This window comes from Salarias fasciatus, chromosome 13, assembly GCF_902148845.1.
Source record: "Salarias fasciatus chromosome 13, fSalaFa1.1, whole genome shotgun sequence".
NCBI lineage: Eukaryota > Metazoa > Chordata > Actinopteri > Blenniiformes > Blenniidae > Salarias > Salarias fasciatus.
Genome location: NC_043757.1, coordinates 14173907 through 14199588, shown reverse-complemented (window position 1 = coordinate 14199588; position 25682 = coordinate 14173907). Strand labels below are relative to the sequence as shown.

Genomic DNA, 25682 nt, shown 5'->3' with positions numbered 1-25682 from the left:
CAGAAATGCCACCAATAGAGCTGAGAGTGAGCTTCTGAGGGGGGAAATGTGAGAAATATCAGAGGAAAAGCGAGATTACAGCTTCTGCTGCCCAAGTTGACATCTAATAATGAGTCGACAAAAAGGCTTTTATTTCACACACGTCTAAACTACAGAGGGGGTTTTTTTTTCTTGTTCACACAGAATTATTTGAATCTAATGAGCCCTTGTTGAAAATCGGATTTCACAGCAGAGCCAAAATTATGCACATCACATAACAGGAAAATTGTCTTTCTAATTATTTGTTTAATAAAGTGTCCTGTAGCTCTCTGTGGGATTGCAAATGTAGACTAATAGGAAACTTAAAAATAATAACTTGATTACACGAGAAATCCTCGAGGGAATATTTCAGATCTGTATTTTTAAGGTGGACACAACGTTCCCTCTCTTAGTTGCCTGGTGTCCAAGTTGGTCAAAAGTTTGTCGAAACAAAGCGTCCCTTTTTAAAACAGAGTGAAGCTAATCTCTCTGCAGCAGGATTTTTATTGAAATGAAACTTGCTTTTCTGATAATTAATGCACCTGAAGAATACAGATGGCAGATATAACAATGATAACTTTGGTTCTCTTCACTGGGTCCCGTCAGGAATTATGTGATAAAATGACAAATATGTAAAACAAAGCTTTAAAAGTCATGAATACAATAAACTTTAAATTAGAATGAAAGGTATTCCCTTTGTGGAAACTTTGAGTAAGTAATGATGCGGGCTGAGCTGCTCTGTACCATCGAGGAAAGAACAGCGAACTGGAAAACTTCAGGATCCAGCTGGAATAGTAGTAACTCACTGTATTGTATTAAAGATCAAGGCTCGCTTGAACAGATCATTTGTACAGATTTAAGGTGCATAAAAGAAAATGCACGTTATCCTTTGTTTAATTTATTATTATTACTATTATTTAATTGAAAATGTTAAATGGGAGTATAATGAAAGGGTCCTTGGGATTGTGATCTTCTACACTGTGTAATATAGACTGAGTTTCCATCGACAGCACTGCTTCATGTCAGCACATCTGTCTGTACATTCTAATCAGATAGGGGCCACTGAGAAGAGAATTTAATTCTGAACTGAGTCCACACACACACACACACACACACACACACACACACACACACACACACACACAGACACACACGCACTTGTTTGCTCGCTGACGTCACCATGTGACACTTCCTGCAAAGTGTTTTGAGGACAATGCCAGTGGCAAAGCACAACTCTTTAATTGCGTCAGGAGACGTGACGCTGCCACATCATGCAAATACGTCTCTCTGAGCTCGTGTCTCCTAGACCCGACTCCAAACAGGGAGTTTGATTGTCTGGTTGTAGCTCCAAAGAAACACAAAAAGAGACATACATTTGATTAGTGTAACCAAATTTATGTCCGTATTCATCCTTCCTGTCACTTTATTGAGTGTTCATGTGAACAGCACTATGTGATTTCTATTCATTTCAGTGGATTAGACCAAATTGTGTCCATGTAAACACAGTTAGTTATTGCTGAATCAGACGTGAATATTGACGCTTATCTGGACTCTCATAGGTTTACACCCCCAGGACCTTTGGCAGGTTCAGGAAAATGTTAGAAATTGGCCAGGTATTTAGTTTTCTGGCTGTAAGATGTACGGCGACTGTCTCAGAAGCAACACTAATATCTCTGATCGAGGTATGACCCTGTAGGCTTGACATCATGACAAGTTACATAATCTCAGTGATGTTTTTTTTAAGCCAGGGGTTTGACTCCACATGTGCCTCCTCAGACCGTCCATCACGGCTCCTGAAGCTTTGACAAAATTATCTGGAAATAAGTGTTTTTATGCCATTTTAAATCTGCTTGCATGGCAAACATTCCCTCAAAGAGACTCTTATCTCGCAGCTCAAGGTGACAAATTGGCAGTTAAATTAGACGTGCCAATAGTTTGATAACTAAAATATGCGTCCGCTGCCTTTCACAGCCAGCGATGAATGCTAAGTGCCTAACAGCATCTCTCTGAAAGCCAACCCTGAATAAATCCTCAAAAAAGAAACGGGTTGGAAGAAAAATAGAGAGTTAGATTTAGTTACTTGTGCCGCCAGCGGTGCAGGTTGACCTGTGCATGTTTGGAGAGAAACTGATGACTAAAAAGCTGTAATGAAAGTGCTGAAAGTGGGCGAAAGTGATAAAACGATAACAAGATTTCAAACAGGTAAAAATGTATTAAAATGATAAAACAATTAAAATCATAATGAATGACGAAACTGCATAATCGTTGCAGTTGTGGTCATTATAGCAAACCTATTTATAATAGACAAGTGTGTCTGCTGTTATGTCTTCATTTTGAGGGATAAACAATATTTGCAACTCTTGATTTTATTTAGTGAAAAGTAAGAAAAATATCTTTTAGTCATAAAAGCCGTTCAAATCTAATGCAGGCTAATGTATTCGCCAGCAAATCTTAATGCCGCCCTGCCGGCCTTAAAGCCTGCCTTGAAGCGACAAATGGAGGTGAAACAATTAAACTCGTGTGTTTTGAAAATGCGGCGCCCTCGTTCTCCTTTCAGTCAGCGACGCCGAAGAAAAAAAAACAAAAAACAAATGCACGGAAAATAGTAACAACAGCAGCAAATAAAAGCTCCTGTCAAAAAGTGTGAAATAAATGAAGAAATCCGCTGCTTCCTCCACTGCATTGTTGTCGTTACAAAAGCATTTTTGCCCCGGGTATCAAATCTTGTGGGCCTGGCTTAAGTGTTTCTGAGAAATAAGCCTGTTTATCTGTCAGCAATGACAAGATAATGAATACTGCTTTGTCCGCCGCCGTATCTCCCGTGTAATGATCTGTATCATGTTTGATAAGCGGTTGAGAAAAATGCTTCACAAGATAACGATATTCCAAAGAAAGTTGTTGAAACTGTCAATTACAGGCTGTGTGGCTGACAAATAAAGGAATATTTTTTCTGTACTTCCAAAATATAAAAAAGGGGGTCTTCTTGGTGTTATTCGCCTCTTCTGTCCTCCTCCTTCTAAACATGCGGTTTCGTGAGATGGTTTGAAAACCAGGGATTTATTTTCTCTAGATGTCCAGCACACGAGAAAAACCCTCCCTGAAAAATATGGAGTCCTTGTACAAACCTCCAACAGAATAACAGTTTTTTTCCCTCTTTTTAATCATGCAAACAATAAATTCACAATATTTATATTTTCTATTTACTACAACTGCTAATCTTTTCCCTGCATTTTTAGTCAAAACAGAGCCAGGAGATAACAGTCTTCATCAACTATTCAGTGCTCGGCGACGCCATGTGTTCCCTGTGTGTGTGTGTGTGTGTGTGTGGAGATAATTCCAATCTGATGACATTTTCTGCAGTTGCGAGCATCTGTTGCAGTCAGAAGACAAATGTCCTTGTTTTTCGGGGGGCTGGTTTTTACACGAGACGCGCTGCGTTTTGTTTTCCGCAGGACTACAACGACGAGATCAGACAGGAGCAGCTGAGAGAGTTGTCCCTGCTGAACGGCTCAGACGAGTCGAGCAGAGGGAGGACGATGCAGGGAAGGAGCGCTCGGCCGGCGACCGCCGCATCGACAAGGTGAAACCACCGTTACCGGAGAGGAAAAGCAAGGAATAGTTGAATGCGCCCGATTGTGAGCACCTGTGCCTGATTCAACAATGATCAAGGTTTTGCCAAGGTGCATTAATGACTAATTTTTAATGGCAGGATTTGAATGCTTTAATTTTGATGAATTCATATGATTTAGTAAAATGAAAATGTTTGTGCTGCACCTGTGGAAGTTCATTTTAAAGTTCCTGCAGTACAGATCAATCCAAAGCACCAGATCCATCAGATACGGATGTTCAGAGCTACAGATGAGAGATTACTAATATGTGAGGGTAACTCTAAGCTCAAGGAGTTGAAATTGAAGAGAAACGTGTCTTTTGGCCCGGTGGATGAACATTTTCAGTTTTAGGAACTGTGCGGTGGAAGCTTGGACAAGAGCAAACTACAACACTAACATGGAAGCAATTCTTTATCGGTGGTTTCTCCTCACTGTGGCATCAACACCTGACATGAAACATTCTGTGGTCTGAACATATTTCAGTATTGTTTTGGTTTATTGATCTCCTCAAATCTGGTTGAATTGATCAACGTTGTTTATTTTATCAAATACTAAGATGTTAATATTTGCTGTTAATTACTCCCTAAGACCCTAAATAATAGGATTAATTTATTTTTTAAAAATCCCCAATTTTGAAACCTGTTGGCTGATAAAACCAAAATCCAATGCAAATTCAAAATATTTTGGAATAATTGACAGATTAAAAACTGTATTAAAACGAGTTGTTTTTTGTGATCAGACTTGAAAGGTTACGGAATTAAATCTCTAATGAGAACCATCAAGATGGTCTGGTTTCCACATGTTTGAAGCACTTTATGTACAATCTGCATAAAAATAATTAAAATCTGACTATAACAAACGAAACTATTAACTTTTGTGAGGATTATTCACAGTTGTTCTCTTTTGTTTATGCAAAAACTGTGACACTATTCTATAGTGGTACGCATGCTCAGCTCACTGTGAGAATCCCTCAGTTTGATTCTGGACGAGGAAATACAAGAAGTTTACTGTCATGTAATTTTTAATTTCCTTGTAGTTTGTTTGAAGAATGTGCTTTAGATTACAGTTCGTTCAAATTCATCTTCAAACTGTTGATCATGCTGTAGTTTCTGGCTCGTCTTTTAAGTCTTGATAAATCTCGACATTATATAATTTAGTGCACTATGATGTGCAGTTTAATGGCTGATTGAGAAATTAATGTAGTGCTAGATATGTGAACATAACTATTTAGTCAACGTGCAAATCTTTCAGTATTTTAAATAAACTTCCTATGACTTCTATGTTTGGATTGATTATCCAGACATTACCCGCTTCCCAGGAAATCTGCTCGGGACCAGAAAACCGTGCCGTTTGCACCATGCGCGTCTGCTTGTGCGAAACGCCTGCTGCTTTCAGCCTCCTTTTAAGTCCGTTTTTAGAGCAAACTGTCAGTAATCTACCTGAGCCGCTTCAGTCCCTCAGGAGTAAGCAGGTACAGTTTGCCTTGACAGTCTGGCCTAATTCAGACAGCACATGTAGATGAGCTAAATCCAGCAGCAGCATGGGACGCTCCCAATTTAAAGTCACCGCCGCCACTCTCCTATACCCTGATTCTCTCCTCACGGTGAAACGATAAGCGAATATTGTAAATCTCCATGAAAAATATGCATCAGTAATTCCCTCCGTGAGTGTCTGTATTTTTGGATCACAATGAGTTTCTACCTGGCGAACGATGTGCCAGAAGAAGAAAGGTGTCCTAGCCCACCTACATCATGCTGTTAAAATGTAAGTTAGCAGAAAATAGGCACTTTTGCGATGTTAAATCCTTCCTGAAAATCCCTGCAGTGGCTCTGTAATCCAGCTGCTGGGAAGTCACACTTTCACAAAAGAAACAATCTACTCTAATCCGCTCGAGTCTCCACCCGTCCTCTGACCCCTGACGTCTGTGTCGGCGCTTGGCAAATACCTGCTCTCTGCTCCTGCCTGCAGCCCGGGAGCTTTCAGTGGTTTTAGCAGGATATGCGACTGTGCACAAACAGACATGGCACTGCTCCATGTTGCATCCCACAGGCGTGTTTGCAGAGCAGAATAAGAGAAAATAGCCAGCCTGTTAAACATTAGAGGGTCCGTCTGAGTGCCGTTTATCTCGCGTTCCACCTGAACGTGCCGTGAGACAGCCACCGCCACGGGTTGGTGCCACGTTTGTCTTCTCTTCCAGGGGCCTGAGGGGTGCGGGGAGGAGTGCGGCGGCGGCACCTCGGGGCACGGCCACAGCGGCGCACAGCAAACTCCCCACCGCCGTTCTGACGAGGGAGGGGCAAGCTCCCAGAGCCAGGGGGGCGGGGGCGGCGGCGGCGGCGGCGGCGAGCGGCGGGTACAGACTCCCGCTGCTGGCCGTCACACATGAATCATACGACGACTTTGTGAGTCCAATCCTCTTTGCACATACTGAAAAGTATATCTGATCGTCATTTTACTTGCACTGTGTGTAAATCTGACTTTATTTAATCCCCTTCAGAGTGATCTGGGTGGATGTGTTTCAAGAAAAATGGAGTAACGAAGAACTATACCTATATGTTTTGCTCTTCTTTAATTCAAAACGCATACCATAGAGACGGTAATGATTTTCGATCATCAAGTAAAGATGCTGTCTAATGCAAACTGGGAGCATATTTGCTTTATTTTTTGCCAGACATTTTTTCAAAAGTACATTTTTCTTTGTAGCTTTTCAGTCCACAGGGCTCTTTTATGTCGAGGGATAATAAACAGTCATTTCATTCATGCCGCTGTGCTAATTTGAAGATAATTATTGCGCTAAACTAAACAACTAATCACAATTTAAATGAATGCTAATTGTTTTATCAGGAATTGCACGAGGACGCTCTTGTAAGCTGAATCCATATTTTGGGTTTTAATGGGTAAAACATGCCCGTGTGACAAATCACGCTTATCTCTTGTGTCATCATTGCAAACGCTTTTGCCCTGCAGAGGAGTGTTTCTGCTGGGAGCCTCGCTTCACGTGACCCCAGACAACCTGATTTCTTTAAGCGAACTCGGATTCCTTCATCACAGCTCGAGCTGAGGCTTGATATGAGCCAGCTCAAACTCAACTCATCACTTTTTAATTTGATCATTGTTTCTTTTTTTTTTTTTTTTGGACCTTACTTATTACCTTACTTTTTTTTTTTTTTAAATCACTCTTTGCTTAAATTTTAACAGTGCACATTTCAGCAACACATTTTGAGTCGTCAATTCAGAGCACAAGGGGTCAAGATTCAGAGTTGAGCGTATTATTTACTAATATCAGATTCTCTTTTTGTCAGGAGTTTTGAGACATGCTGCATATTTCTCACCTTCTCGGTCTGTAGAAGCTCATAACCTCTTTGCGAGCCCTGCTTCACTCAAACAAACAAAATGGTTTTGAGTTCTCCAGATTTCAAAAGAAATGCAGGTGGACGCTGAATTGTAAAGGAACTGCGGGATGTTTTGGAAACCAAACGTGCTGTGTGATGTCGGGGAGCCGTCTCCGTGGGAAGACGGTCTTCGCCCGAGGAGGAGTTTTAAATCAGCGTCCGCTTGCAAGTGGAGCTGTTTCTTTTGGTGACGTCAGTTTAGACCAACAATTCCCTGAAAAGTTTCTGACTCAGTCGGGGTTTGGCGAGCAGAAGAATGGAGCTCCGGAGACGCATACAGCTCCTCGGTCCCTCAGTAGTGACTCCCTGTTGCTTTCACAAAATTGTGTCTTAAATAAGCCTCCAGCTGATGTGGATCACAGCTGACTGTAAGCATCGCACAGTACTGTCAGACCTTAATTACAGTTCTCAAACTTAAAAAAAATGCAACACAAGCCACAGTTTTTGGGAAATATGGAGGAAAAATGTAGAGAAACATTTATGAACTGTGTTGTCTTCATTTTCAAGGTTAATGCAATAGAATTACTTTATTTCGTCAAAAGTGAGCAAAAATCATCTCTTTTGGTGGTAAACGTCATTAACGAAAGAAATTGTCTGCATGTATTATTAGAAAGTCACTACTGGGTTTCCTCAAGCCACCGTATTGAGAACCAGCAGCATTAATATGCGAAGGAGGAACATTTCACTGAGAGGTGCAGCCTTGACCAGTCGTCTGTGAAATCTTTCATTTCACTTAAAATAATGCTTGGATCCATATCAAAAGATGTTCAAGGCCCTAGTTAAAAGAACGTTTGTCCTCAGATCTCCTCAAGGTCATTAAAAAAAAAAAAAAACTACACAAGGTGAGTTCCAAGTTTCATCTAAATGAAAAACGGCAACACTTTTACCAGTCTATTTCCTCAGAGCCTTCCTGCTAAGAAAAGCCCCCATGTGTGCAGGCAATTGAAGATTGGGCTGTCTGCATGGGGAAATGCACAAGCGCAGTCTCATTACCAAACCAAATTGAGTTCTGATGTAGAGCCTGTGTATTTCTGCGGAGTGAAAAAGCGAGGCATTTCTCCCTCTTTGTAATTGGAGGTTGGAAAGAAGGGTGGGAGCGCAGAGACTAGGGGATTACAGAAAGATGAGTTTGTCCTGAACATTTTCTTCCCTCATATCTCACTTTGCTGTTTTTTTTTTCCCTGCTACTTTACACAATTTTCTTTAAGCATGTTTCCAGATTGTAGCGAGACCTCTTTATACCAAGGTCCGTGTTTGATTTTCCCTTTTTTTTTTTTTTTTTTTTTTTTTTTCACTGAATATACAAGACTGCTATACTAGTTTGTTATTATTCTTGGACAAGAATCCCACAATGTACAATTTACTGAAACACAATAACAGACCAGCAGCAGCAGCAGCAGAGGCGATTTTGTTGCTGCAACCTGTAAGTCTTCAGGAAAATGTAGCACGTGTGTGTGCTTGTGAGTGTGTGTGAGTATCATGTAATTTCTCCAGAGACTGTTGATTGATGGACTCTGTCAAGCTGCCAGTCTGTCTCTTAAAAGAGATACTGTGAGAATATCCATGATCGCACCTAATCGGGGGCGGTATTGATTTAAAACTTGAATTGAAAGCACGGGGAAGCTGCTGGTGATCGTGTGTCATTGTTTGCTTTATAATTTATGAACGTAATGTGTTTCTCTTCATCTTTCCACCACAAATCTCACCTTGCCGTGTCATTTACAGCAGCTCTCTTCTAGATTATTACTGTGCAACGATGCTGTGTAGGGATTTTTTTATTTTTTTTTTCCTTTATACTCAACCAAACCCAGAGAGTCTCTAATGAGCTGTGAATTGCTTTTAGCTACAGGGCCTACATGTGCAGACATAAACTAATGCATTCGGGCCCATTGTGACTCAGCGGCTCACCTGTACTCCAGGTGAGATCTTCCTTCATTACGACGAGCGCTTTAATGACACTCACAAGACCAATTCAAGTGAAGAGAATATGAACTGGCGGTGATCTGTTCATTTGAATCAGGGAGACGTCTTCATCGGGGGGGACATAGTAGTCTCGGATTCCCGGATTGAGAGCCCTGAAATGCGCAGCTTAAAATGGTGGCTGGAACAAACATACTTCACGCCGTGTTGATTTACACCCGAGTGCCTAAAATACCTCACCAGGACAAAACGTACAGCTCTGAAAGCATGTCGCAGTTTCCAGATCTCCCAGAGACCATTTTGTGGAGCGGTCCATGTTTGTTACATTTGTTTGTTCTTTCAGTGAGTAAACAAGATGCTTCCCTGCTTGTTATTATTCTTCTGCAAGAATTTTGCAGTGTACAATTTACTGAAACATAATAACAAAATACACAAGCATGCGAAAAGTCGTGTGTGGAGCCAGCGTTGGTTTGTTGGTTTTCTTACGCAGACCAGACCAGTGGTGAAGGACTCGCATCCTGTCTCGATAGGAAAGCATAATAAACCTCAGATTGAGCTGATAAAACACTACTGTACAGTAAGCTCTTAGTTTCAAATGCTTCATTCCATCTACAAAGTCATATTTTCAGGCTGGTTTGCTTTCCTGCATTCATAAACAGTGTTTTTGTATTTCCTGTAGATCCTGAGATAAATGGAACAAGATGTATGCAGAGCTTACAAAGGACTTCTGCATTTCTTAATATTAAAGTCTTGTTGACTCCAGATGCATGAAGGTTTAGCAAAGCTTAATCACTGTTGTCTCTTTCTCTGCTGCAGTAAATAACTGAGTAATGGTCCGTCCTTGTGCTTTTCAGAGGGTCACATTCTGACTTGTTTAAGCGCTCATCTGACTTCAGTCTGTGTGTTTTTATATCAGGATATAAAAAAAAAAAATCTAAAAAGAAGATGTGTTTTCACTCTCAGAGCATATAAACTGATGCAGTAGTCCCTCATAAGTCCTATTTAAATGAAACAAAAATTGGACGGATGGATGGACGGACATCAACATGGACGTGGTTTCTAAAGCTTTCTGTTTCTAAACACGCACACACACACACGCACACGCTGGTAGTTGTTAAAGATATGCTTTGGCATTGTTTCCACTGTTCAGTTTGGACCGGGATGGTTCTGGACGGTAAAGGTTTTCGTGCATTTTCACTGACACGATTTGTCCGTAGTACCAAACGAACCCAGCAGCCACCATTGTTCGTAGCTCCTCCGTTGGGGGTGCCTGGTAGATTGGAATGGTTACCACAAGGAGGAGCAACAGCTCTGCCACTCGCTGATTGACACAGACTTGGGTCTGGTTATGCTTTGTTACAGAAATAAGGCTATCAGCTCACCTTTTAACAAAGTTGGTTGCCGTTGTCGTGCTGAGTGGCCTCATTTGGCCTCCCAGCACTTTTATTTTGACAAGGTTTCTAGAGAAGACATTTTCTTTTTTTATTGTTGCTGTTGTTTTTCCAACGGCATCGGACATGAAGAAAAAAACAAAAACCTTCAGAGACTTGCTGTCGCAGCTAAAAGCATGAACAAAAATCATGGATAACATTTCCTTTAATTTGGAAAACATGGCAAATATGACATTTAGGCTAAATTTACTAAATGATGTGCGGTAACCTTTATGCAGCATGAATGCATTTGTAGTACATCACAGCTTTCTCAGTATGTGTGTGTGTGTGTTCTCCCCTCACTGTTTTTGTCAATCACTCGATTATTCTCAGGTGTTTACATGCACGCTGAAGACGCCATCTGTTTTTATTTTAAATCTGGGTAAATCTGACCCCACATGTACGTTCTGAGCCGTGTTGACAGACTATTCACTTGTTGTTTAAATGATTGATTTTAACAAGGACTCTACAATTTGCCTCCGAGTTATCTCTTTATACAACTCACTATCTCCTGTGGTCAGTCTTTCTATCATATGAATGTCAATTATTATTTTTTTCAACCCTCTATCATAATATTCTGAAGGCAAACCTTTTTATTCTAGTATATACATTTAGAAAATGAAATCTAAAGCTATCTTTTGTTCATATGAATAAATTATGGCGACATCATTGTTGTTTTTCATGCATTCGCTGGTTTATTTATGCACAGTCAACACAGCAAGGCATTAATATCCTGGCACATCTTCTGCCCAAAGCCCAATTTGCATGAGATTGCTTATTCATAACCGGTCTATACATACGTAGGTGTGTGTGTGTGTCCGCGCATCCTGTAGTTTGCAGGCGATTGTGTTTACTGAATGAATGACAGACTGTTGTTTTCGCTCCCATTTGAGGCGAAGTTGCCATACACGTTTGGCGTCTTTCTGCACTGCTGCAGGTCGTCTTGTAACACGAGGGTCCTCCGGAGACAACAGTGATAAATGGACTCTGTCACGCTGTCAGTGTAGTAAAACTAATACAGTGACAGTGACCATTATGGTACCTCTTAAAGAATGGCAGAGTGAAGTGGATAACAGTGCTCTGACTTGGATTGATGCCTTTCGTGTGGAGGTCATTCTATATAGCATCGGTACGGCGGTATTGTGAATGTTTGTTCACAGCTTACCTACAGAAACCACTATAACTTCCCCCTATTTTGTGAAATGGAAAAAGCCATTTCTTACCTACCATGAAATAGCTTTCCGATGTTAGTTTATTTTTCTATCACACTTTGTTCTTAAATCTGCAAGGATTTGTTGACCAAATCACCAACACTTTGAAATCGTCCACACCTTCACATCATTTTCCTTTTGAAAAAGTTTTTTTTTTCTTTTTAATAATTTGAAGAGCTCCTTTTAAATCCCATACCAGCCTCAAAGATTACTGCAACCTTTCTCCAAAAGACCTTGAAGAGCTCTTTAGGTCTTTGCATCCCACATTTCAATAGCAAAGACGCCAACAGACTCCAAATGTCAGAGATTTAGATAAAGCAGCTTCTGAACATTTGCACCTAATCTGGAACATCAGATGAAAATCTAAAAGATTTTTTTTTTTTATGGTCTGATACTGTACTCACTTTTTTTTCAAAAGTTTCTCATTGATCAAATCCTCAAAATGTGAAGGTGGTGCAGTGTGTAGTGTGATATTAAATTCAACCGAGGTCTCTCTCTCTCTCTACAGAGTTTGTATGATTTAAGTTTGGATGACTTTGTTTTTCAGTATTATTAAGGAGTTCTGTGGAGCTGTCCATGGTGCTACCTGCCTTTGGCCTGACATCAGCTGCTCCTCACTCCAGCCTCCATTGCTGTCATTTCTTCAGCCTTTTACTAATCAGCACAGTTTCACAGAGGTTGAAATGTTTGATGAGTCAAATATTAAAACAGCTTTTTCCTTGGGGTATACTTAGACATATTTTTACACTTGACAGCATCTCGATCATCTCCAGTTTGTAGCCTGCAGGTGGGCTTTTAGTCTCACTTCAGATAAAATAAGAAGCCCTTCAGTAAAGATTAATCCACAAAGAAAAATTTGATCAGGAGGAAAACTTGACAGATAAGTCTGTTCTTTTGGACCAAGTGTTCCTTACTTATTTTCTAGGACTATTTAATTATTAAAAACATTCGTGGCACCACCACCCACTAACAAATACTCCTACATTTTGGTGAAGCCAGTATGAGAAAGACAAAACTGCAAAGAGGAAATAATGGGTTCGCTTTGTCTTAGTGTTTGACACTTCTTTCTCATATTTATTCCATAAATAAACTCGTCAATCGGCCACTGACTGCATTAAGCTGCCGCAAAATGAATTCTCCAACTTCACTATAATGTAAAAACTGCTTAAAATGCAGATCTGTTATCCAGTGAATGAGTGTTTCTCAGTGATAAGGTATCTGCAATTTCAGCAACTAGCCTCTCTCTTCTGTCTTAAATTATATTTTTAATTGCTCTACAGAAATATACATTGCATAAATTTTGTAGTTACTGAATGAAACACAGAGGACATTATACTTATCATTAAATGTTCTGCACATCACTTAAATGTGGCTAAATTGTGATATGTAAATGTGTTGCACTCTCTTATAGAAGTATATTTCTTGTGTTACTTTCTCTGAACGCATTTGTGTTGAAGTTAGAACAGAACGTTTATGTTTAAATGTTGAAAATGTCATTAAAAGTTATCATTTTATAGAAGAACTGCTGGACCGACGGCAGAATCCCCCATGAAAGATCATAAGTGAGACATTTCACAGCAAGTTACTTCATGTGAAAAGTGCACAGAGAGAGTAGAGGGAGATTAAAAATGTGATTGATGGAATTCAGTATAGACTGGGACCACGACCTCGGTTTAATGTTAAAGATCAAATCCCATCTGTATCAAATCTTATCTTTCAATGTCAGGAGGGCCGATGATAGACGAGAGGAATCTGAGAGTGATACAGCTTTCTGTCCCTGACAGCAAACCATGAATTGTACAAATGGCTGGTAAAAATTGAAACGCACAGCTCGGTTTCTTAAACCTGAGCCCTGCAACCATACTGAGGCTGTGCGGGGAAATGCCATAATGTGATTAAACACAGAGCTTTGGTAGGCTTTGAAGAAAAAAAAAAAAAAAAAACTCTTAATCTATCTAGTGTGGAAAAAGCAAAAGGACACCCTTTTGAAATGGAGAGAAATTCTCCCCATATCATCCATTTCATGAACATAAAAGATGTGTGAGATTTGTGATACTCTGTATATTTCTTGAAGGAGAGCGTCTCTGCGGCCACCGTCAAGTCTGGATTGCAGATCCGCTGTAATTGCTTTGTGACAATAGGTTGAGATTCACCGCTGGGTTCACATCTGTTCCATCAATCGTGGAAATTATTCATGCAGAACTCTCCTGTTTATCAAAGCAGATGTATGACACACACTTACACTTGATTATTTAATAGAAGGACAAACTCAGGTAGAATGCATAAGGACCCGCGCTGTACCTGCAGAGACCGGAGCCTCCTGTGTTGGCAGAAGCAGACAAACACTGTTAAATCGACTGCAAACATCCAGATACGGGCCCCGCTTTGATTCCCTTCCAGCTGCCCGAAAGCCAAACATGTCGCTTGAGGTCATTCAAGAAGTCAAGATAGAATCTCAAAACACATATTTAATGTGATAATCTTTTATCTAATTAAACAAAGACATTTTTTTTTTTTTTAGTAAACACACTTACAAGTGAAGTAATGCTCTATGTGTGGAAACAACAGCAGATTCAAAGCTGATTTAATTTCTGCAGGTAAGGGAGCAGCAGTGTGGTGAAGTGCTGCATCTATTCACTGAGACAAAAGGCTGCAAATCTCATTTTCCTTCCCCATTTTGTGGCGCGGAGAGGCATTCACATGCAGCTCCCTATGAAGATCAGTCACTGTCGGGGGACGTACAGGTTGTCAATTGATAATGAAGCACAGTACTAAGGGCCTTTAGGTTCTCGCTGTCCTAATTACACTGAGCGAGGACTCTCCACTCCTCTGTTAACATTTGATTTATGTCCTCTGCCTTGTTTAAAGGGACCGGTGTTAATTGTTTTTACAGATGAGTGTCAAACTAGAGGACTCAAGCCTCATTAATTAGAAGCCGAACTGTTTACACAAGGTAACTCGTGGAATCACAATTTATGTGTTGTGCAAGGAACATGCACAGGGGTCAGCAAGGAGATCAGTCAGAGAGGGGTGACCGTCGTGTTCTCTTTAAGCTTTGAGCACTCGAGTTTGCGACTTTGATAGATTGTGTACACAATAAATACATATTTATTGCTTTTATCGGAATAAGGAGAGATCAAGTGAAGAAAAATTAGGAGTTCTCAGAGTTCGGAGAGGATCAGCCTCTGGTGATTCTGGCAGCACCACTGGAGTCTAGATGCCGGTAGGGGTGGTGTGGTGGAGTGGTAGACTGTTGAATGGGATATTAATTGACTTTTTTTGCCCATCTGAGGTTGAGAACACGGAGCAGAAGTGGTTGACTGTGGTTGACCCAAGCTGAAATTGAAAGTCAGGTGGTTACAGCATCGTGTAAAAGTGGGAGTTACTTTTAGGACCAAGCTGCAGGAAAATACATGACCTTTTAAAGACTGCGGGGACAGAATGTGATGACAATTTCAAACAAGATTCCATCAAAAAGTGTGACAGAGAGGGAGAAATTAATCAGCTCCATTATTTCTTTAAAAGCATCATTTAAAGTGTAAACCGGACGACCGCGGTGTTTGGGAATATTAACAGCAGCGTGGCTCAGAGATAACTTTGCCCAAACCTTTCCGGCGTTGAGCCGAGCTTGTAAACAAACAGTAAACTGAGCAGGGATGAGTTCAAATGAATCCTGGATCTTTTTTTTCTTTTCTCGCATAGCACAGCACTAAGAGCAGCATTTTGCAGGTTTCCGGAGACATCACAAATATTTTAATCCCCTACATAAATATACGGCAAGTTTTGCATGAGTCCAGATAGAAATAGCGACCGATGGTTTATTTCAAATACTTGGGACTGAAATTTAATCCACTGAATACTTTTACGGTCGCCGTCCAGCGTAGAGCAATTTTTTTTTTTCTATGGGTTTGCTCACAAAATGGTTAATTGAGTAGATATGCGGGACTCTGACTCTGCCTTTGTAGGGAGATGCTCAGGCAAGAAAAAGAGACGTATCGGATCCCCCAGAACAACTTAATCCCTGACATAATCCCTAACTTTAATTTAGTCAAATTCATTTTCGCACAAATAAAGCCACACAGGATCCCCAGCAGTTGGGATCTGCCTGTCTTGACAGGAGAAAGGGAAAGTAAGTACAAGTGCCTTAAATGTAATTTCTTTTGTGTTTGCCGCACTTGATGTCCTTCACGCCGGCGTCTCCGCTTTGTGTCATAATGCATTACGAAAAGCAGCCACACCTAATGCAGGGTGTTATTACTCTATTGTGTCTGGCAGACGTGAAGGAATAATGCCCCGCCGAGAACGCGTCTCCCCATAAACCTGTTTCGACGAAGCTCTGAACGCGTTTTTATTCTGATGTTTTCAAACGTGCTCGCTCTCCGAGAGGCGCTGAAGACCTGCGTGTATCGCAGGAGAGCTCGATTCCGAAATAGCGAGCTTGGAAAGGATTAGAGGAGATTAGATCATGATGAAGAGGAAACATGAGCACTTTAAACTCCGCTAAATCACTTTAAATGAGCGTGATCCCACAATTACAGGAGGAGACAATGGCGAGGTGTGTGTTGTGCACACACTTTGGCCTCCCTCCAGCTCAGGTTAGGCTGTTTACATGAACCTTTGGTCTGCTGGGACTGATTATCTCTGCAGTCATGAATAAAGGATCTGAGGGAATATTATGTGGAGTTTTTTTCTTCAGACACATCAGTCCAGTTTAAAGATGTACCTTTGATATAAGAAGTGGACAAGACCCAATGAAATCATACATTTTTTTTCTACCTAACATGTCCTAACTCAAAGTTGAAGAATGCTGCTTCAACAATTGAAGGTGATCCTGAGATTCAACCTTTACTCACTTTGTCAGAGTTTGAGCTGAATTTGTGTTGTTGTTCATATTTTTTATTCTTTTTACCACGCTCCAAAGAGTTTCCCTCTCAGGTTAATCAGTATTTCCATTCCTTTTTATTCTATTCTAGTATTTCAGCTTATAATGGTTTCTAAAGATGCCATGTGAAAGGAGATTAAATCAAACTAATATGTGATCCAGGTGTGAAAGTATCTCAGAGCTTCAGTAAACGAATCCTATTGAATTTATTATATTGCAATTATATAAGTGGCTGAAGTATCAAGAAGAATCTTTTTTGCTTTTATGAATCAGAGTTCACTCGATCTTGGCCTCACAATTAAAAAAGAAATGTCCACTGCACATACATCATGGAGAGTGAAAAAAATGAAGGATTTTCAACATGTGGGCCTTTCAGTGTTTTAGATATCTGATAAAAATGTGCTTTTTGCAAATAGCAAATGTTTTTTATGACGTATGTTATCTTTTTGTTCTGTTTTTTTTTTTTTTTTTACTTACGATAAATTCAGTTCACAAATTTGTACTTAAGTTGAATAATTACTTGTTTTACTGCTGTTTATGCTAATTTATTTAAAAGAAATTAAATAAAACAAACATATAGGGAAAAAGGCCCAGATCTCCCTGCTGCTGCCTGAAGCTGTTTGGCGCTTCCCTTGGAAAGGCCATTCACACACTGAAAACCACTGATTTACATTCTACCTCTTGACAATGAACTCATTGTTCAACCTTAACAAGAGGCTCATGAATTAAAGAAATGTGAGGAAAAACGTGGCCGTATATTTTCCACATTTTACCTGATTTTCCTCTTCTGTGAAGCCAAGTGGATGTTTTACTGATCAGTTTTTTATAGCAGCTTAATTTGAAAAAGAAGGTGTTTCTCTCATTTTCTGCTGTTGATGATGAGTGCAGGTGAATGGGGTTCGTGTGTGTGTGTGTGTGTGTGTGTGTGTGTGTGTGTGTGTGTGTGTGTGTGAGAGAGAGAGAGAGAGAGATGTCGCCTCCGAGCACCTGCTGCCTCTGGCAACATGTTCGTTGAGGAGTTTTCCTGTCAAATAAATAAATGAAGCTTATATTCTGCCCGAAAAGATTTGAGACATCTCTGCCCTCCTCTGTTCTGCAGAGATGGAATGCACTCTGACGACTGGAGTTAATTAGAATTTTCAGACTTTACAGAATCCGTCGCTTGATGCATCCTGACCTCGTCACTGGTATTTTAGCTTCCAGATACTTTAAAACTGGCAGGGTGTATTCTAAACTTTCCATCGAGGACGTGTCTGCAGCAAACTTTATTTCCATCTTGAATCATACAATTAAATTGGCGAGACATTGACCTTTATATTTCTTCTATAAGAGAGACAGTTAAGGAAAAGAAATGTTGCCTTTTCTGCCCAGACAGAATATAACACTGCTTGTTTAGTCTGAATGTTCAATTTTTTTTGTTTTTTTAATGTTGGGATTATTTGTTTGCTGTGAAAATAACCCGATGAGAGCGATTATTATAAGATCTGGCTTCGGTTCACCACTTCCCCATCTGTGTTCCCTGTTATCTTCCAAAATGTTTGCACACATGGGTCATCGTTTTCGCACAGGCCTGCCGCATGCTTCCTCCAAGTTTGTTTGTGTAAATCTGAACTTTTCTGACGGTTGTGAATTAAGCCCCAGATGCTATATGTTCCACACGTGAGGGAATGCTGCTCTGTGTTTGACTGATTTTCATTTCCAGCATCAGACTACAAAAAAAAAAAAACAAAACAAAACAAAATTCAAAGAAATGCTGGAGTAAAAGTTGTCTGAAAGGCAAAACTCCGGGAAAATAGTGACTTAGCTCTCACCTCAGCTCGTAAAACCTTATTGCTCCAAGTGCTCTCTCGTAATTAAAAGCAAGTCTAATCAGCACATCATCATTTTGATCAACACCTCTCCTCTCTGCTCTGGCTTTTTGGCAACTGGACAGTAAAAAAGGAATTGTTCCTGCTTTGAAATATGTGAGGCGTAAAGCAGTGGAAACTGTAAAAGCCAGGAGCTCCAAAATATGATTTTAAAATCCCAAAACATTTTTTTTCATAGTTATGAGTTCAGTGGCAATAGAAAAAAGAAGAGTTTCAAGTAAACTTCTTATTGTAGAGGCTCAGTTATCCTGATATCGTGTAAACACCAGATGGCTGAAAACATGACACTTGAATGAACAGAGAGAAACGATATAGAGATGAAAACAAAAACCAATTGTTGTCTCTATTCACAAAATATACCAACATCGTACCAGTTTGATGCTGCTGGATTTATTAATGAATGTCTGTTAACCTGTTCTTCTGTGGTTTATCATTCTAACTCAGTTACGGCGTTAGATTTGAGTTTGATTCAGGAGCATTTTCTCTGCATAAATAAGCCGGCAGGATTCCTCAGTAGACGTAAACATTCGCTAACTGGATTAACAGGCTGTCTGAGGTGCAATGCAGATACTTGTATTAAGACTTCTTGCATTCTCACTTAATACTATAATATGAGACAAGAATGTATGTTGACAGCTCTTGGGCGTCACACAGACCACTCATTACGCTGAATATTGTCATAAATGTTCAATACAGGCTGGATCCTGTCAGTTTCCACATGATCTGCCCCTTGTGTGAAGAGAGTACTGTGTGTGTTTGTGTGTGTGTCTGTGTGTTTATGGGAAAATAAACTGCATCAGCATTACATCTGCTTTACAGCTCTGCCAAAGGGACTGGGATTTTTAATACTTTTTTTTTTATGTGGTCACCTATACCTGCAGGTAGCTGCTGAAGTGTCTGTGTGACTATAGGAAGTCTTTACTGTGTGTAGCCATTTGTATTGTTATTGAACTTGGCCGCGGCCACTGGTTGGTTTCCCTGCTTCCTTCCTGAGTGGCTACTTATCAATAGCTGAGATCCATATTACACCCAGACTAAGAAGTTGTCCATTAGGCTCCGATGGTGAGACATGTTCTCCCCGTGAACCTTAATCAATAGACTCTGCGTGACATTAATTTTTTTTTCCTCTTTTCTCTCCTACCACACACCTACTAAAGTAATATGTTTGCTCATGGAGCAAAGTATTGATTGTTTTTATTTTCACCCCTAACCAGTTAGTCTGTACGGAGGCGAGGAGACGCGTCAGGTTTATTGCTCTCTGCATGTCGCCTCGCAGGGCTACGATGATGGATACGGCGGAGAATACGACGACGAGAGCTACGAAGCCTATGAGGATAACTACAGCAATCAGTCAAAGAGGTGATGTTTACACACACACACACACACGCATACAAAAAATGTGGATAAACAAAGATGCTTTTCCAGGCTTTCACCACTTTTCTCAGCCGCCATCTGTCCACTGTTACGATACAGTGTGTGTAAGATCCACTGTGACCAGCTGCCTTATGGGGCATCACTTCTGTGCATCTCAGTGAGAAAAGACCAAAGCCAACACCGATCGTACGAGCAAGCTGTCTGTGTATCCGCAGCCTCGTGTCGTTTGCCCCCGTGCCACCGTCTCTTAAAAACACATCAGTGAGCAGCATGGGCAACATGGGTGCTGCAGTTAATCCCAGATAAAACATGGTGTTGCTGTAAATGTGCACAGGAGGACCGAATGTGGATTAATCCACAGCAGAAAACAGTCCAGAGCAAGAGCTGCAGACAGACTGCAGCGTCCAGTCAGGCCTGCTGCGGCGGGAAAATCTGGATTTGTGTCCCAGTTTAAAAATCTCTGTCATGAAAAGTGTCACAGACGACACTGAGAATAGCACCTTGTTAAACAATGTGTGTGTGTGTTTCATATTTTCCTTGTTTAATCGTTCTTTTGTTTGTTCGATCATTCACTCATTTCTTAGTTTCTTCATTCATCATTCTGTTGGTTTCTTCATTTAATAGTTTCTTTCATTCATTATGTTCTTGTTTCTCTTTTCTTTCATTCGTTTATTTCCAAAGTCTCTGTGTTCGATGGTTTGTGAGATTCTTACTTCACTGGTTCAATGACTTGCTGGTTTGTTCGTTCCTTCATCAGTTACTTTTTGTCGGTTTCTTTGACCGTTGATTCATCATTTGTTTGCTTCCTTCTTCCCTTGTACTTATTTTTTTTTAAATTAAATGAAAACTTTGCATGACGTTCCTGCTCTGTCTTGTTCAGCATTTCAGAATATTACGAGTACGGACACGGAAGCAGTGACGAATCCTACAACAATTACGGTGAGTTCAACTCTTTTTTTGTCACTCAGCCTCTTTTCTTTGTGTCACTGTTGCTCCATGAATCATTTGATCTACTGGAAGTGCTGCATAATTCCACTACGGGCTGCTTTCTTGATGTCCAAAGATAATTTAGCAGCTTGGTAGCTGAACAACTGTTTCAGTTGTTTTCAGAACAAAACTGCTTTTCCATGCTCCTCGTTTTGTGGTTTCAGCTCCTCGGGATGTGACGGATTTTTTTTTTTCATCCTTTTTGCTTTTGAATCTTTTGGCTTCACTCTGAAAAAAAAAGCAGTTCTCTTGTTCATAAAAGACAGTATGAAGATGTTACCTTGGGCTTCAAAAACTAAGATTCTTCAACTAGTCTGATGCTTTTTCATCCTCATGATTGAAAGATGAATCAAAATTGAAAAGGATGATAATTGCAGTCCCACACAAAACTCAGGAGAGTCCAACAATAATTTGTAGACATACAACAAAGGAATTTTTGCCCAAAACAGAGAAAAAAAGAGCAAAGTTATTCTTTTCCCTCAGTCTTAGATTGACAATTTTCGCAAATTGTTCTCATTTGTACATTTTTCTCTGTTTATGTGAAAATGCTGTAAATGCTACTAGTTTTTTTTTTGGTAACCGTTTCAGAAGAGTCACTGTTTCTCTGCGCTGGCGTTCTGTTTTCTGGTTCAACTAAACTGACCCGTCAAGAAGATCATTTGTACTTTGTCAGAATTTCTTTCTGACATGAGGAAAGTCTTGCTGCAGCTCTGAGATTTGAGCTGCGTTTCCCAGCTGAGAAACAAAGAAAAGACCTTGTGGTTCCAGCCCACTTCTAATCATCCTCGCCCAGTGAGCTCTTCTTGCATGCATCACCCTTCCTCCCTTCCTCCCTTCCTCCCTTCCCAGCGACAAGCTGCATTTGACTCCAACAGTAAAACTGTGCCAGTGGAGGCTCATGGGACTAACCAGTGGCTGCTGCAAAGGTGGACAGTTTTGCTTTTTGGGTTTGTGCCCTCACAGGCTCTGCACACAAGCCTGCTCCCTCATATAAAAACCACACTCCTTCCAACCAGTGGGGTTTTTTTTTTTTTTTTTCTTCCTTCATCCATATTTCCACAAACCGTGAAGGAAAACATGCAAAGCTTTCATGTCTAAAGCTACAATTTAGGCAAAAAAAAAACTCCCCACAAGTGGAGTCGCTAGGCCTTTACATGACAGCGACGATAAGCGGCTTGCCACAGCGGGTCTGCAGGCTCATTCATTTTCAGCACAATGAATTGTGCGCTGGGGTGTTGAGGTCGGACCACACCAAAACCAAAGGGGCAATGATTTGATTTTCTGCTTCATAAACACTTTCTTATTTGGAAGCAGTGCAATGTGCCATGCAGCGGAGGTGCCCATCTTTATGTGATTTGGCTCTAAGGACGAAGCCGCTGACAGTCGGAGCGCCGTATTGGTCCAACAGAGGGCAAAGAACTTATGAAATTAATTTTCTGTGAAGCGGAGCCCCTGTAGTCACTGGGATGTAATTTGCTCGCTTAAATTTTCTTGTCTTTTTGGTGAAATAAAATCGTGAGAGGGCATTATACGTCGTCGGCGTTCAGTTTGACTGAGTGCAGCGTTTTTATGCAATGTGTTTTAACTATTTTTACAGAGGAGTGGCCGACGACCCGACCATGTCTCAAAGCCCCTATTTTGCGACTGACAAGAGGGGGCTACAGAAAACATCCCTATGGCAGATACTGAAGGTGCTCCAGATATGTGACCTCCTCCTCCTCCCGACTATTCATGGGTTTTTTTCCCCCCCTATTTAAATTTCTCATGAGATGTTGTAACATTCACGCTTTTGTCCTTGTTCTCCAGAAACTGAATTAAACAACCTCATAAAGGATATTAATTTACAAAACAGCCAGTATTATGGCAACATCCATGATGTTTTTACTCATGCAGGTCCAGTCTTCTTTCCTTTGGAAGCACACTGAGAGGGAATTAAAACTTAACACGCTCGCTCACGTGGAGTGAGGTCGCTCTTAAACGTGGCTCCATTCCATATTTACCCCCCCCCCCCCCAAAAAAAAATGGAAATGATTTTGGATTTTCTGCATTAATCTAACAGACCTGGAGCAACACAAATGCAGATCGCACTTTAGAGTCGGATGCAGTGTGGAAGCCGTGAGATCTGGACGGGGAGAGAGAGAGAGAGAGAGAGACGTTACGTTGCATCCGTCTCTAAAGGGAGAAGCGCACAAACACACGGTCATAAATCGGTTCAACTGCGGATTTGTTTGCTGTAAATTAAGTCTGTGATTGTTACAAATTGGTTTCCATTTGTTGTCTTTGATGAAGTGATTATCGGAACACAAATTAACATCTGCCGCAATGGAAGGTTGAGAAAGGAGATCACGCAGTAACGCCGCAGAAAGCCCTCTGTGATTTCCTCTGTTCGGCAGTCGGACGTCGGCTTTGCCGTCCCGCTGTGCCGACAGGAGCGCACACTGACAGCAGAGAGATTCAGCCCACGTGTACGGAATGGTGGCATAGTAAAAATGTGCAAGTTTTCTAGACTTTTTAAATGAAGTATTATGGCAAAATAAATCACTTTGACTGGGTTATAACACATGAGAAGTAAAAGACATCCTTATAATTCCAAAAGGATGCAAACACACAACAATAGTTAATTCTAGTTGCTGTCAGACCCACTGAGACAATTTTACAGTGGAACCAGCACTTTATTAATATATACCTGTGCAGAAGTCGTCCCTCTGAAGAGAAATTACTCTTTGCAAGTTTTTTAAATAAGTTATCCACTTTTTTGTAATTCGAAAGAGGCCTGTAACTCCTACTTAGCTCTGTGTGAGTCAACCAAAATGAGTTCACAGGCAGAATTGGGATTTTTTTTTAAAGCAGCTGCAGCTGCTGAGATGTTGAGCTCACTTGAAATACGAAAAGTCTTGACTCAGTCTGGTTAAACTGACTTGAATAACTCCAACTGTGAGATTGAAGCTGATTTCTTCAATTTTTTTTTTCTTTTTTTCTTGGTAACAATAGATCGAAGGCCGTTTTTGCAGTTAATTTGTCAACATCTGATCTGGAATCAGTCTGTCCTGTAAATGTAATGATGATAACACACCACACCCCGAACATGTATAACTTATCAACCCCATTAAACGCAACAAATGGAAACCAGGTGACAACCTGAACTCCAATTATGAGCAAAATGTTTAAATCTAAATGAGTATAACTGACTGATACGTGAAACTGAGTTGACAGATCTGACAAAAAATTAACCCAGATTATATATTGTGATTCTCAAGGGATACAAACTGATGTGGGACTTGTGCTCGTGCGAAACGCTGTTTTGTTTTTCCTGTCAGGGTTGAAAGCAGTCAGTGATGTACAGTATGTAATTTCTAACACGTGCTTGGTTCTGTGTGTAATCTGTATTTGTACATAACGCATTTAATAAAAACAACATAAACCTCAACACAGTGTGCAAGACTCTCTAAAAACACCGGCTCTGCAGCTTTAAATTTGCATTTTTTTTTCCTGCAGTTGGTTAACGTCTCTTAAATCTGCTTTTTGCTAAAGCTAACGCCTTCACTAAAGAAAGCCCAAACACGTTTTCTTAAATGAATCATTTGCTAAACAGTTTATTTATATTCCTGCTCGATCGTCCTTGAATATTTGATCGTTTTCTTATTTAGAAACTAATAAATTTCTCTTCTTAATCCATTCTGTGAAGTTTTACCTCATTAAACAGACACTGATTGACTCTGAGAAAGATATGGAGTTTAAAGAGGTAAGAACAGCCCTCGTATGCCATTCTAACGTATTCTAATACTTTAGACATGCTGCGCATTCCAAGAGCGCCTGATGGTGTTTTATTGCTGAGTAAAAAAAAAAAAAAAAAACACATAACCCTCAGCTGTTATCTGCAACTTCTCGATGTCTCTGCTAACCTCTGTCTGCATTTCTGTCATTTAACCATGAGAAAGCTGTACTGTCCGTGCTTTAAACCTCCCAGCTGACGCCCGTTTAGCCATTTGAACTCTCTCCGTGAAGACTAAACACTAAGCAGGTAACCCCAATAACAATAATCCTAATTTAATTATCCTCTGCTAACCTCCACTAAAAAAAAAGTAAACCTGCCCGTTTTAACCCCAAATAAATGCACTGCTGAATTAAACACACCTTCCCATCTCTAACTAGAGCCGTAAGCGATTCAGCTCACCGGTGATAAAAGAAACAATAAATTTCCATTTAAATCAAATATAAAATAATGTTCTGCAAACTAAAACATCACATCCAGTGATATAAATAAATTTCTCCTAAAATTTCGGTTTTATAACACCTTGAATTGGTTTACTTTTTTCACAGTGATGGAGTGTAGTGCTTGTTGTGGATGTCCTGTTGCATGCAGCCTGTGAATCGGTGTGTGTGAAATAGTGAGGATTCTGGAGGAATAATGCATTGTTGCTGATCCTGTTTTGTTCTCTCCTGTAGATGAAGGATCACTGTAGTGTGATCGGGTCAAAGACAAGAGGAGAAAGACAGGTGAGTGGGTGACATTAACGTTTCAGTTCGTGACATGTTGCTCGACGGATGAGACCGGACAGACTGGAGCCAGCTGCTTAGCCATGTTTAAAGTAAAAACACAAATTAATTATGACTGCTGAGTTCTTTTTTTTTAATAGCTTATTTTAAAAGTTTTAAATAAAAGAGTTATTCCAAGTGGTGCACTTGAGTCACGCCTGACAGTTTAAAACTTCCACTTGTCGTTTAAAGTGAAATCACAGCTCACGGTCTATTGAAGACGACAGTGCGTCTGTTTGTGTGTTGTGCGGCGTGTGCGTCTCCCCGTGGCTCGCCGTGTCGCACTTTTCATGAAGGATTGAAGTATAATTTCTATCTCGCTGCACATTCTCATGAATTCCCCATTAAAGCTCATTTGCGTCAGCTGTGCACGTTACAGCCCTCACAACTCTGACAGCTCATTAAAAACACAATAAAGCATTGACACACAATTAAAATAATGAAAACAAAAGAGGT

The 25682-nt window shown here is 40.4% G+C and overlaps 1 protein-coding gene across 2 annotated transcripts in view; it reads left to right on the top strand.

The window, feature by feature from the left end:
* Positions 1–25169, top strand: part of khdrbs2 (KH domain containing, RNA binding, signal transduction associated 2) — a 61592-nt gene extending 36423 nt beyond the window's left edge. Inside the window, exons 5-10 of one of the 2 annotated variants that reach the window (XM_030106715.1) lie at positions 3471–3598; positions 5824–6028; positions 19606–19688; positions 20584–20642; positions 22288–22381; positions 25137–25169. In XM_030106715.1, coding sequence (XP_029962575.1) covers positions 3471–3598; positions 5824–6028; positions 19606–19688; positions 20584–20642; positions 22288–22379 — 567 coding nt within the window. In that variant the 3' untranslated portion in view covers positions 22380–22381; positions 25137–25169. Of the gene's footprint in view, positions 1–3470; positions 3599–5823; positions 6029–19605; positions 19689–20583; positions 20643–22287; positions 22424–25136 lie in introns of those variants that run through there. The other variant, XM_030106714.1, reaches the window with a different exon arrangement.
* The last annotated feature ends 513 nt before the right edge of the window (positions 25170–25682 follow it).